At 37.7% G+C, this 13,801-nt stretch overlaps 1 protein-coding gene across 1 annotated transcript; it reads right to left on the reverse strand.

The window, feature by feature from the left end:
* Window positions 1-374: 374 nt before the first annotated feature.
* zmp:0000000521 (spindlin-W) lies at window positions 375-13,566 on the reverse strand. Its single transcript, XM_067452799.1, has 5 exons — window positions 13,450-13,566; window positions 11,493-11,534; window positions 6,611-6,858; window positions 5,311-5,544; window positions 375-3,175 (listed from the first exon to the last, which is right to left on the reverse strand). The coding sequence occupies exons 2-5, from the start codon at window positions 11,510-11,512 to the stop codon at window positions 2,970-2,972; spliced, it is 708 nt and encodes a 235-aa protein (XP_067308900.1). The 5' UTR covers window positions 11,513-11,534; window positions 13,450-13,566; the 3' UTR covers window positions 375-2,969.
* Window positions 13,567-13,801: the final 235 nt, after the last annotated feature.

Genomic DNA, 13,801 nt, shown 5'->3' on the forward strand with positions numbered 1-13,801 from the left:
CCAGAAGAGCTGAAGCTGTTAGAGCTGCAAAGGGTGGGCCGACTCCATATTAAACCCTACGGATTAAGAATGGGATGCCATTAAATTTCATGTGCATGGAATTTTCTGTGCAGCATCATGGGTAATGTAGTTTTTCATCAGGAATTCCACTGAAATGTGGACTAACAGCTCCAGCAGAAGCAAATAATATCGATAACAACCTCGTATCTCACAGTCTGTCTTTATCATTCAAAATCAATTTCCTTGTGGAGAAAATGAATGGAGTTGTTACTTCCGGAACCCGACTGTTGCACTCTATTGAGGGGAAAAAAGTTAAACATCGTGTTTTTACATCATGTGCATCTTATACGCGAGACACAAGTAAACAACAACCATTTTCAGTGCAAAAAATATCTCTTTTATTATTTACGATAACATCAAACAAACAGACAGGATGAATAGACTCCTCAATGTCATCTACTGAAACGTAACTTTGGTAAAAAAGCAGCAAAAGATTAAACAGATTTAATAGAAGAACCAGAGGAACCGGCAGAAGCTCGCAGACCACACAATAAAACACATTTACAAAGAAGCCAGAGAGAGAATTACTCGTTCACAGTTAGGAGAAAGAAAAACTGCAGAAGCCTGTCGAGGGTCGTGAAACCTTGAGCATTTCCAACGGCTTGAAATCATCAAACTTTTTGTCTACAGGGAAAGCAGAAATATAGTACAAGTGTTTTTAAAGCACAACGGAGAATATACAGAAAATATTCCACCTGATGTCAAACGGACCGGAAACTCAATCCATATCCACAGCTGAAAGTTGAACAAATCATTTAGAGAAATGTGCATTTCACTGAACAATATCTTCCCGTAATCCCAAAATGGGTTGCCTAAAAGATTTACTGGCGTCAAGACGAATAAATTGATCTACTCCAAAAAAATAAATTAAACATGCTGTGTGTTTTTGATAATGGCATACTGAATATCTAACAAGAATAAAACTACACAATAAACAGCGGATGATCTGTGCGAAGCGCTAATGTACTGAAAAAAATGTCCCGAGAGATGATGATAACCACATGCAAACCACAGCAGGAAAATGAGTCAGCAAACGCACCCAATCAGAGAGCGCTGAACATCCAACATTTAAATACAAATCCTCATTTGTTTGCATTACATTTACATAACCGAATTCATTTATGTACAGGTCAACTGTAAGAAGTGGTTAAATTGGGTGTAATCGAATTAATGAAATTTATTTGCGCAAAAAAATAACATTGTGTTGGATTTAATATAGTATATAATGATCAAGCAGAATTAATCATATCATTTGCATAAAAATAGTCGTTTTTTTTGGCAATCTAAGGGCATATTAAAAACCAACAAATCTATTTAAAAACAAATTTATTTCATTTTGTGTGATGCCAATCAGTAAGACACTCCTTGTTTTTTAATAACTTAATCTTTGACTTCCTGCGAGACACATTGGAGAAATGCTTGACAGTGTAAGAATAAAGTGCAAATACTAAAAGAAAAAATATATATAAAAGCCTAATCAGCTACATGAACTTGCTCGTGTGCATTATTTACAACAAAACGTGATGCAATGCAATGCAAAAAGCAAGAATAGCAAAAAATAGTCACAAAAGACATTTAAAGTTTTGCTGTTTTACCACTTTAAAGGGCTGTGATGATAAAGGTTGTCGTGCACACAGGGAAACTTATCTGAAGTCAAGAAAAAGAAGAAAAATCTGCTCAGATCAGCTGGGATATAACGTAAGGTGAATTTGAGCTTCTCATCAATTAAGACCTGCCTTCATATCACTGTAAGGCAATGGAGAAGACGTTACGATGTTTGTGGAGCTCTAACAGGTCTATCCAGCCTGCTGGAATGGATTTGTGTTGGACTAAACCAAGGCCTTATAAACGTCAAATCAGACTAAGATTGAAGTGATTGGTAATTAAAACATATTCAAACTGCTGTGCATCGTCATATCTAATTGCACTGGTCATCTTACTACAATCAAAAAAGGAGACTGGTTTAATTTTTGCTATGTTTGACATTCAAAATCGCAGCTGTAGTACGTGGCTTGGTGTTAGAAACAAGTGCTCCTCTGCTAGTCAACAACAAAACAAATGTGTAACAAAACACGGATGATTTCACACAGGACAAAGCGGGCAAGCGTGGAGCATTTTTATGGTTCAACAAGACAGAACCTGACGTCATCCAGGCTCAGTGCCGTCGCTCGAGTCATTTAATACTCCTCTGCGGTTAAATCACTATAGAAAACCATTTCAGAAACATGCCAATAGTGCTTCCTTTATGCTACATCTGTTCAAAACAAGATATAGTCGTAGTTTGGGGTCTTTACTTGGATTTTTGCTTTCAAAATCAAAAAACACCTTTTAAAGGTGGCGGAAAGCAAGATCGTTGCAGATCTGATCTGATTTGGGGGGAAACGCAACTAAAAGTGCGACACTCAAAGGTTTCAACGGCATTTCTGGCAGCAAACGTTTGTTATGAAGCATATTAGTTCCATAAATAGATAAACAGTGTGTAATCAAATGTCTCTCTGATGTGACAGTCTTTGTTTTGTTTTTGGACCAGAACTATTTACAAGTCAAAACCAAGAAACTCCTTCGCAGTCTGGCGAGACTGAACATTCATACGCAAATCTGGAAAATGCGACGATTGACCTTTTTCCGGGGCTTACGGGTGGATCGGAGATATTCCATGGGATTATAAACACCAAATGATGCCCAACTCACACGTATAAATACACTGTTTTGATATGACAAGTGTGGACAATGACACCAACTGAAAATAACAAACCCTGTACACGGACGCTTCATACAGTACCTCCGCGGCCAGCCCTTCACGGCGAGGCATGGCAGACTGTACTCTGAGAGGCGATGATGATACTTAAGCTATGAAGAGGTGAAGCAGTGGGTTTGTTTCGGTTTTCTTTGTTGTGTCTTTGTATCTTTTAGGTGGTCTTGACCAGGTCGTACACGTGGATGTGGAAATCATCATCGTATTTGATGTAGTAGACCGACGGCTTGGCCGGAACTTGATAGATGACGAGACCTGTTCTCTTTACTCCTTTATCCGTCACATACTCCACCTGCTTACCCACAAGGCTCTCTGTTTCCTCACCGGGCTTCCTGTCTGCGGGCAGCAGGTGTTTATTTTCTGTGGAAACAAAGAATTGGAAACGGTAAACTTAAAGTGCACTTTTACAATGAATGAATTCAACCTCTGGGTTCGGGCTAAAATCCGAGCCCGGAGCCCTCCCCCGGACAGCACGCCAAATACACATAATCTTTACTCTATTTAATTTGATGTAAGTGTCAACTCGTGAAATTGAGTTAAATCACTGCTTATTTCGCTTAAACAGTCAAACACACACAATAATGTTAAATGCCAATCTTGGTGAGTATTTAAGTAAACACAGTCAGTTGTTTTAAGTGAACGTGAACAGTTGAGAAAGAAAACGCATTTGTAACAGTATAATCGATCCATGCGTCAGGTCTTAAAGTGACAGCAGCCTAATTTTCAGACAATATTAAAAATATCTATATGGTAGTTTTTCTCCATGGTATCATTGTCTAAATTGTGGCCAGTGAAAATGCTGAGTGGCTAGTAACTTTGGAAAACCATTAGCCACAGTGACTGATGTCAAGCCCTGTTAATAGGATATACTAAATCCAATATTAAAATATATATACATTTTACATTAAATAAATATGCATGTTATTAATTAAAATTAACATTTTATATAATTATATTCAGAACACAATACTATAAAATTAAAACATTTGCTCACCTAATGCTCACCAAAACTGCCTTTATTTAATACAAAATACAGTGAGAACTACAGTAATATTATTAAATATTTTTTACATTTTAAAATATTGTTTTTCTTATTTAAATATATTCAAATATAATTTATTCCTGGGATGCAAAACTGAATTTTCAGCATTATTATGCCAGTCTTCAATGTCACACGAATATGCTGATTTGCTGCTCATGAAACATTTCTAAGTTTTTTTTTCCAGGATTCTGTGGTGAATAAAAGGTTTAAAAAAAACGGCATTTATTATCGAGGTAGAGATACTGAGGTGGCTGACAATGTAGACACTGACAGGCTAAATACAGGTGTAAACAGGGTCTAAAACGTTTTGAGCCTGTCCACTCTCGACCACTTCCAGACGTAGTTGAAAACATGTTTGACTGGATTGACGCTCATGTGGTCGAAAGTGTCCAAGCAGTCACAAAAGACCATCTACTCTCCCCCTACTGACCTAATGCAGAAACATTATGGGAAGCCTGCTAGCCAGACTGGATTCAAACTTTATCGGCTGAAGACCCAAGTTTCATTTGAAGACCAAAAAAAAACCTATCAAGCACAATGTTCTCTCTCCATTCCTGATCACACACTCACAGCGTCATAGCAAAGACAAAAGCTGCTGCTCTCTGTGTGTTTTTCTGTCGTCTCCAATCATGTTCATATGTACACTGTGCAAGCTTATTTAGTCCATTAGATCGAAAGATCTGAAAAAGCTACCAACCCATAGACCATCCCCTCGAAGAAATCAGGACAGAAAGAGGACAAAAGAGACAGATTTAAACACCAGGCGTAAACGAGAACGTGTCTCCTTCGCCTACTTGTGATCTGATCAACCAGAGCGCATCTTAATACCAGGTGTAAACAGGGCAAAAGACATGCTTAGTAAAAAAGTATTTTATAAGAGTCACACAGAACCAAAAAAAACACAATCTTGGTCATGAAGCATTGCTCTGTCCATGGCAGAGTAGAAATTGTCTGCTATTGGCATACATTTTAATGTACTGTAACTATTTTAAAATTCATCAAGCAAAAGGTGAGTAATTAGACTGGGTAAACCCAGCCTGATCTGCCGGCGATTTGATTTCGCCCTTCAACTCAGTCTGGAAACATGTACATTCATACTACTGCTTCTGTTACACTTCTGCAGGAACCAATCACAGACTGGCTTATCCCCCAGGCACGCTATTGGTGGGTTTAAAACAATGACAGATAGAGAAGCAATGGGTCGTTGCCTGTTGATCACGCCTCTTGTGGTCTGATTGGTTGAAAGACTAACTAATAACATACAAAGTCATTCAAATAATGCTCGTTTATCACGCCTCTTGTGCAGGAGAAAATACTGAGCAGACTCCACAGACCAATGTTCAATTTTAAATTGAGCTTGGTGCGGTGATAGCCAGACAAGTGAGTAATATCAACAACCGTCAAACGGAATTCACTTTAGAAAGGTTTTATTAAAAAACGTCGGCTTATTTACCTGCTTCAGGTAAGATCCGCAGGTCTCCGTCTTTGTAGTCGTCCCAGAGCTGGTACATGTAGAGCACAGGGTCTTTCTCGTATGTGATGTAGTACCAGTTGGTCATGATGGGCGCTCGGGACAGGACCATCCCCCTCCACTCGTTCTTCTCACCGTCCTCCTTCTCAAACAGATGCTCCACGGCTTTTCCCACCAGCTCCTCTGCGTCATGAGGAACCTTGATCTTGTTGTTCACTTTGAAGGGTTTGGAAACACAGCAAAACGATTAAATGCACATTTAAGTGCGAGAGGTGAGAGAGAGTTACAGTGATTTTACCCTTGTTAAGAGCTCTTGGGGCATATTGCTTTACAACAGCTCTGAAATCTGACTGCGACTGAATGAAATACACATGCATGTTATTGGTTTAATTAATGCAAATATAAATATAACAGCATTGTGATGACAATTACCTACACTACTGTTCAAATGCCTGGCGTTGGTAAGAATTTTTTTATTGACTTGTCAAGAAAACATTTTACATAGTATAAAAAGGGAGGAAAATAAATCATTAAAAATAGGTTAAACATTGTTTTTGAGGCAAGTATAAGTTTACAGGCATTTTTTACACACTAAATTTTACCATATAAAAATTAGGTTGTCAGAATTGTACTGATGTTACTGATTTTGTTAATGAACATGAATTCACATCTGCATCCTAACTAAAGCTACTATTACTGTCAACTCAAGCTACTGTCATTTCTAAGAAACAAAAAGTGTAATATTATTAATATTGCCGCCTGCACAGCAATCTGTGCCTCCAAAGTCAGGCAACACAATTTCTTGACATGAAGCAATGTCACCTGTTAGAACGTGCAGAAATTAATTTTGTTAAGGATAAATGACAGAAAAAGTGTAAAGAAGACAAAATCGTGAAGTATTCGTCATGTTCTGACAATAAACTTTCACTAAGGAGCCAAAAATATGCCTTTAAATTTGAAAGAAATAAAGATTTGACATTTATCGTAATAATTGATGATATCGACTGATATGAAAAATGTTATATCATGATCATTTTTTGGGCCATATTACCCAGCCATGGTCTGGGGTGAGACTGTGGAAAACAGACCACAAACTTCTGAATGCTAGTGTATATCATGATAAATAACTTTAAATACTGTCACATTTTGGTCATCTTACTCTCACAGAATGCTTTAGTATCCGTTCATGCACTATAAATAACGCCTGCTCATCCTTGCACATGTGCTACTTCCTGTCACTGGCTTGTTTCCTGTTTGGGGCACAACAGATCCACCTACTCACCCACTTTCTCGGTGAGAACTTGCAGGTTGGAGACCCTCTCATCTTTAAAGAGCTCGATGCCATAGACGCAATCGAAGCCGTCGTACTTGACCATGAACAGGGAGGAGTTGACGCTGAGGCGGTCCAGCACGGTGCCCTTCCACTTGGTCAGCGCGCCCTTCTCCCTCCAGCTGTGTTGGATCCGTCGGCCCAGCAGGTTGTTGGGATCTGGGGTGAGACTGTCGCTCAGCTCGCCGCTGCTGCGCTTCCTGCCGAGCAGAGAAAAACAAGAGCATAATGGGCGGCATTAAGTCTGGCTGAGCTTGCTATAGCAAGGATCGTTTACCGTTCAAACACTGATGATTATGATTTTATCATTTTTATATTGCACAGCATTCTCGATTAGATTATATCAAATGCAAATGGCTCACATAGCAGACACACATACTGTGCACTAATCTAAAGTGATATGAAAATGAGTATCAGCAGTCTAAACAAAATTAGACAGGATATAAAAATTGATAAAGAATCAAATGAAAATGTGGCATGATTTAGAGTACACTAGTACACTTTATATTTTTTTATTAATTTTAGTATTAAGGATGCATGCATTAAATTGATAAAGTGAAAGTATACATTTGTTATCCTGGACCACAAAACCAGTCAAAAGGGTCCATTTTTAATTAAGATACATCACAGGGAGGCTGAATAAATAAGCTTTCCATTGATGTATGGTTTGTTAAGATTACAACTATTTGAAAATTTGGAACCTGAGGGTGCAAAAAAAAAAAAAAAATCTAACTATTCAGAAAATAAAAGTTGCCCAAATGAAGTCATTAGCAATGCATATTAATAATAATAATACATTTGTGATATATTTACAGTAGGAGATATACAAAATATATACAGAGAACATGATCTTTACTTAATATCCTGATGATTTTTGGCCTTAAAATGTTTTTATTGTTGGCTATTGCCACAAGTTTTATGACTTATGTGGTCCAGGGTCACATGTATGCTGTTCTTTTCATCAAACTTGCTATTCATCAAATAATCCTGAAAAATGCATCACGGTTTCCACAAAAATCAGTTTTCAACATTGATAATCATGAATGTTTCTTGATCATCAAATCATCATATCTGAATGATCATGTGACACTGACGACTGGAGTAATGGTGCTGAAAATTCAGCTTTGATCACAGGAATAAATTACATTTTACAATATATTGAAATGGCAAATGGTTTTTTTGACATCGTAATTACATCTCACTGTATTTTTGATAAAAAATTATAAAATGCATAAAAATGCAACCTTGGTGAGCAGAAGAAACTTCTTTCAAAAACCTTTTACCGAATCCAAACATTTACACAGTACAGTAGTGTACAAAAAAATCTTCATAATCTTTTATTTCTATTTCTACCACCTTGATCTATTCTGACCCGTAACAGCCACTCACAATCCAAAACAATTATTTTTCTTGAATATCCTATTCAGAAATACAAGAAAATAAAATGGGTTCACACTGACTCTACAGGCACCTAATAGAAATGAATACTGAAAAATATATTGAAAAATGAAGTCTACTCACTCACATGACATGAAGAATAACTAGTAACTTTTCCCAATACACACATTATACAGCAGCCACATGCCTGAGTTTAAAGGCTGTGACACACCAAGACGACGTCAAAGAACCAGCGGTGACAAAAGCTGAACCACAAAGCTCACAGTTAACTAGCTCATGCATTCAGCACCTGCGTGTAAGTCTATATCAGCAGGAGCAATAGTCTATATTCGTCATTCAAAAAGAGCAACCAAAACAAGGACTGCAGATATACACACCGTAAACAACACAGCGCTTGCTTACCATGTTGAATATCAATCATGCTGATCACTTTCTTCATTCCAGTCGGCTCATGTTGTTATAAAAATATTTGTGCATTGGAATGGTAAGATGATGTAAAATTAGAACAGCCCTCTGACTGTGGCTTCTTGACTTCTTTGCTCGCTTTCACATTTATTCCTGAGCACTGACTCTTTAGCTAAGGGCAATCTCACACTACAGGACTGTCCCAGAATTGCTGTGATTCTCACTACACAACAAGTTTACTTATCGTCGTTGTCTAGTAACTCTTGTCATAGCATCCCAGCAAACACAAAACGTTCCCCTAATGTTCAAATATGGTTATTTCTTTGGGAACTAAATAATCTAGGAACGTTTTCTTTAGGTTCTTTTTTTTTTTGGCAACATAAAGAGAACCTTTCCACAGTTCCTAGAACGCTCCCTGTGGGTTATTTTTAGGTTTAGGTTTTGAAATGTGTCATTTTTCATAAAGTAAATTTTGCAGATACAGTTAATTAAAGCCTGAATTAGATCAGTCAGATAAATCCAATTTTACAGCTAAAAATATTAAGCAATGGTTAAGCTCAGTATGAAAAGTAAACAGATTATAAATACATTTATGATCTACATCATGGATTTAATCACTTGTGCAATTTAAAAATGAACGGTCATTTCGAACCTCTTTATTGAATAATTTATATATATATATATATATATATATATATATATATATATATATATATATATATATATATATATATATATATATACAACTTGCTGTGAATTTTATTTTATATATATATATATATATATATATATATATATATATATATATATATATATATATATATATATATATATATATATATAAAATTCATATATATATAAAATAAAATTCACAGCAAGTTGTGAGTAAGTAACAACGTCCCACCAGTCCTTGTTTTGGACTCTCATCTACAGGCGACTGGATTTGGGCACAGAATGGGTCGTTTTTACTGCTTGATAAATGAGCAGCAATGCTGCATGTGCTCGTCATCTCCTAATAAGGACACCAAATAGATAAATATTCAGTCTGCTTTTTTAAAACAGAGAAAAGGAGGATGGTTAGTATGACACAACATCAGGAAACTTGTATAGCGTGTGCATGCCAAAAGATTAAATCCAATCAGAAGTTTGTGAAATATGAACGTGCACATTAACCCAATCACTTTATATAGCGTTCATGTAAACACTTAGCCTAGAAATCTAGAGGCACCCTAGCGGCAGCAAATCTAATCTGCCCGCGAGTGTCGTCTAGCAACTCTCAATACCCTTCTGAGCTGTAATCCCTTCTGACCCTACCCTACCTCTTGCCGGGCCAATCACATCGTGTATAGTGTCGGTGGGCAGGGCCATAATGACGACGGCCGAGTTGCGTTTGCGTGCTTCTAGTAAACACAAAAACTGGCGAACGGCGGTCTTTCGAATCAGCTTTGACCGTGACTCTGGAAGACTTGGAGTTGAGCTTTTCTTTGAAAAAGAACGGCACTGAAGTCATTCTTAAGAAGGGAAGATGTGTTCTGAGTTTTGCCGACCGGATACGGCAAATGTTTAATCTTTCAACAAGCTCTGCTTCACCTTCGTTGCTCTGGTTGGTTGTAGCGCTATCCTATCGCTTGCAGAGGGAGTTTGAAAGACAACCGTTTATCCGCCCCTCGGATTGAGCTGTCAATGGTGAGTTTCCAGACTAAACATCTTGATGTGGGTCTGGCTTGTCAGGCTACCCAAATCATACAATGTGTAAGGGGCATTAAGCTGCCAATTAGAGTGCTCTCTCACACCGACAAAGCCAATGCCTACAGATGCTGATTCAACATGCTCAATTGGCCAAAATGCCCTGATGATGGGGGTCCGACTAGTGCACAAAAACTGGGCCGACACGATGGTCAGTAAAACTACCAACCACTAATAAGTGACTTTAGTTCAGCCAGTGCAAGAGTTCAGTCGGAGCTTAGTTTAATCATTCACTGCTACTGGAGTATGTCTGTCAATCAACAGTTTCAACACTGAAAACACATTCCTGGAAATGTCACTGCATAATCCAGCCTGACACCAAAATATTCTTATCAACCTGGTCCTGCTGATAATCTGAGTGGTGTGGACAATTGGTCAATTTTGGACCATATGGCATACATTACTAGCCTGACTTCATCATATTCAGATTCTAGTCAGAATATGAGTCTGATACTGCTCCATTGGGCCGTGATTATGGGGTGTGTTTCAACCGAACCAGGAAAGGAAATGCCTCTGCACTCAATTGGATAGACCTAAAACCAATCAGAGACACAGAGTATGTAACGCATGTTGAGCGACGCACAGCTGTTAACAGAACTCAACTGCACGAACACTGGAAGAAGTAGAAGAAGAAGATGAGTGTAAACCACTGATCTATATAGAGATCAGTGGTGTAAACGATCCTTGCCAGTGTTGTGAAAAGAATTTAAGGATACACGGAGTACTTCCCAACACGATCATCATTTTTGAGAGAAATAGTAAAGGTGAATACATATGCGAACAAGTTCTCTGTTTAGGATTAGAACTAATTCAACCCAAGCGCTCTTTGGTGACATGGATGGTCATCTTTCCATCATCATATAAAGCCCGCTCTGACAATTTGATTGGTCCGAACAGCTCTTGTTCGAGCATAGTTGCTCCACAAACAGCTCAAGAGACCGAACCTCCTGACCTCAAATGTTGTGGGCGGGGCTAAGTTCAGCTGGCATACAGGCTAATATATTAGAGGTCGACCAATGTGAGCAGATACTGAAACAAACATCTGGAAAGCAACGTAGTACATAATAGTCACTCAGTGGGCGTACCTGCAGTGACTACGACGGTCACGTCACATGCACAGTCGATTGCAGTGATGTTATACCACTGCATTTCCATTCATTTCATTTACTATGGTATTTGCAAGTTACATAAGTATTAATATCACTTCAATATCAAAGTGCCATAGCATCATCATACCAACGCCATCATTGTCCAATTTTAAAGCATGGTTATTGTCTGTACTCACCTGCCCCTTTTCTTGGACATTTTTCCAAAACCTCAAGCACGTCTGGAAAAGAAAAATGACAGAATTATAGATAAACCACCAGGTTTGTGTGTTTTGGTTTATGTCATTTTGAGACTTTGGGCTATTTTGATTTCATGTCTTCTGCTGGAAATAAAAGTATGGGGAACACATATTCACAATTTACTATGACGTTTGCCTCAATAAACTCCTAATTTACCCCTTATTAATAGTAAGTAGGTAGTTTTAGTAAAGTTTAGGTTTAGAGATTGGGTAGGATCAAGGCATGTAGAATAAGGCATTATTATGTGCTTTATAAGTACTAATAAACAGACATATCCTAGTAATAGCCATGCTTATAAGACACTAGTTAATAGTGAGAATTTAACCCTAAAATAAAGTGTTGCTGGAGTGCTTGTTTTATTATGCATTTTTACACGTATTGCATCTGTAGATTTCAAACACAATACATATCTTTAAAGGCTGTTTTCAGAAATCTCCACTTTTACAGTTTTATTCCCATCTATATATTCTGAAGATTTTTACACAGGAGTTTGTTCACAAAAAATTACCACCTGATTTATTGTATTCCTAAAGACATGGTGATTATTTTTATTGGAGTGATGAAAAGAGATATCCAACATCACTTCTGTATAACAAAATGAAACATTGAAGGTTTCATGGTTCATATTTCTGTTCTGGAGATGCACGTTAATAATCTGATAATACCTCATTTGAATATTTAATCATAACTTTTCAGAAAACTTGTAATACAAAACAATTGTCTTGCTGTAGTGTACTGTGATTTATGTAAACTCAAAAATATATAATTTTTCGCATCTCATTTTTATTTTTTATAATTTCTCCAACAGTTGCTAACCTGTCTAATAATAAAGCACATCATATATTAAAGTGTCTTTGGTGTTTCCATGGTTTCAACAAAATAAAACCGTAAATCAAGTAACGCAGATATGATGTCATTGATAGGCAAAGCACGGACACAGTCCGAGACCTGGATAAAACTGCTTATTTCTCTGTATTTTAACATTCTTGGAAACATTTGGGATAACGTAAGAACACAGGTCAAAAAATATATATAACACTGTCCTAAAGGTTTTGGGTATTTTAATCCAAAAATCTTACACATTGTGCCTTTATTCAAATGGAGATGTACGATGATATCTGTTAAAATGAAATGTTTTCCCTATCCCTATACCCTTGGCTTTATTAGAATACCATCAGAACGTGTTTAGGGTTAAGAGCAACAATACACACGACACAACTGCAGACAATGCTTTCATTTCAGCATATAGAAACTGATGGGAGTGTCAGCATATGGTGGTGGACCACATGATTTTGACAGCTCCATTCAGTCCTAAAAAACATTGTTCATATTACAGTGTTTCAAGTGTTGTTAATCAGGTGTGAGCTGTGCATGTTACATATAAATGCCACGTTGTCTTTTGTTATTTTGTAGCATTGCCATAATAATCTGGCCTCTGATTGGACAATGACTCAACAGCGCCCGTGTTGCATAATTACGTCGAATCTGCGGCATGTATTCGTGTGTTTATGGTTTAATACCGCGTTAAAGTTGATGTGAAATGCACACAGAACACGAGACGTCCACAATATTGCGGCATAACAGAGGCCGGTTCATTTCTCGTGTCCTAATGGTGCAAGCTGTGCTGTTTCTACATATATCGCCCAAAATATAACATTCACATCATAACTAACATGTCAGACATCAGTAATGCAAGTAAACGAGTGTTTAGAGTCTACACAAAGACACAAAATCGGGTCGTTTCGCTGCTTCACATGGAAAACACCAACGCAGCTATAAAACGCTGTCGCCTCTGTCCTTTGCGCAACCGGCAAAGTCCGCTTTACCTTCGTGTTTTATCTTCATACACACTCTGTACATGTGTCTTTGTATAAATCGTAAGAAAAGCAAGATTACCTGGCCTCTATTTTCATTTCTATGATGGACTTCCCTCTGCAGAGATCCTCATGTATAATGCTCGTCCAGACGTCAGGCAACGACCTGGCACGGTCGGTTTAAACTACAACTCCCTAGGTGCATTATCTTTGAGAGAAGCGCAAATAGTGGGAAGAGCATTCTGGGAAATGTAGTTGAGAGGGTGAAAGGGGCGGACACGCATTCTTCCTGTGTCCGACTACAACTGTGAATATGAGAAAATAAAAGCCAGCTATTACAATGAGTTATTAACGAAACACTTGCATAAAAGTCATGAGAGATGACAAAATCTCGCCGGATGTTATTATGATTCGAAAATGTGTATTACTTTTAT

This window comes from Pseudorasbora parva, chromosome 9 (genome assembly GCF_024679245.1).
Source record: "Pseudorasbora parva isolate DD20220531a chromosome 9, ASM2467924v1, whole genome shotgun sequence".
Lineage (NCBI taxonomy): Eukaryota > Metazoa > Chordata > Actinopteri > Cypriniformes > Gobionidae > Pseudorasbora > Pseudorasbora parva.

Coding starts and splice junctions, on each gene's coding strand:
- zmp:0000000521 (XM_067452799.1), bottom strand. CDS start 11,512: ATGTCCAAGAAAAGGGGCAG. Junction 6,859..11,492: donor ATGTCCAAGAAAAGGGGCAG/GTGAGTACAGAC, acceptor TCTGCTCGGCAG/GAAGCGCAGCAGCGGCGAGC. Junction 3,176..5,310: donor GCGGATCTTACCTGAAGCAG/GTAAATAAGCCG, acceptor TTGTTTCCACAG/AAAATAAACACCTGCTGCCC.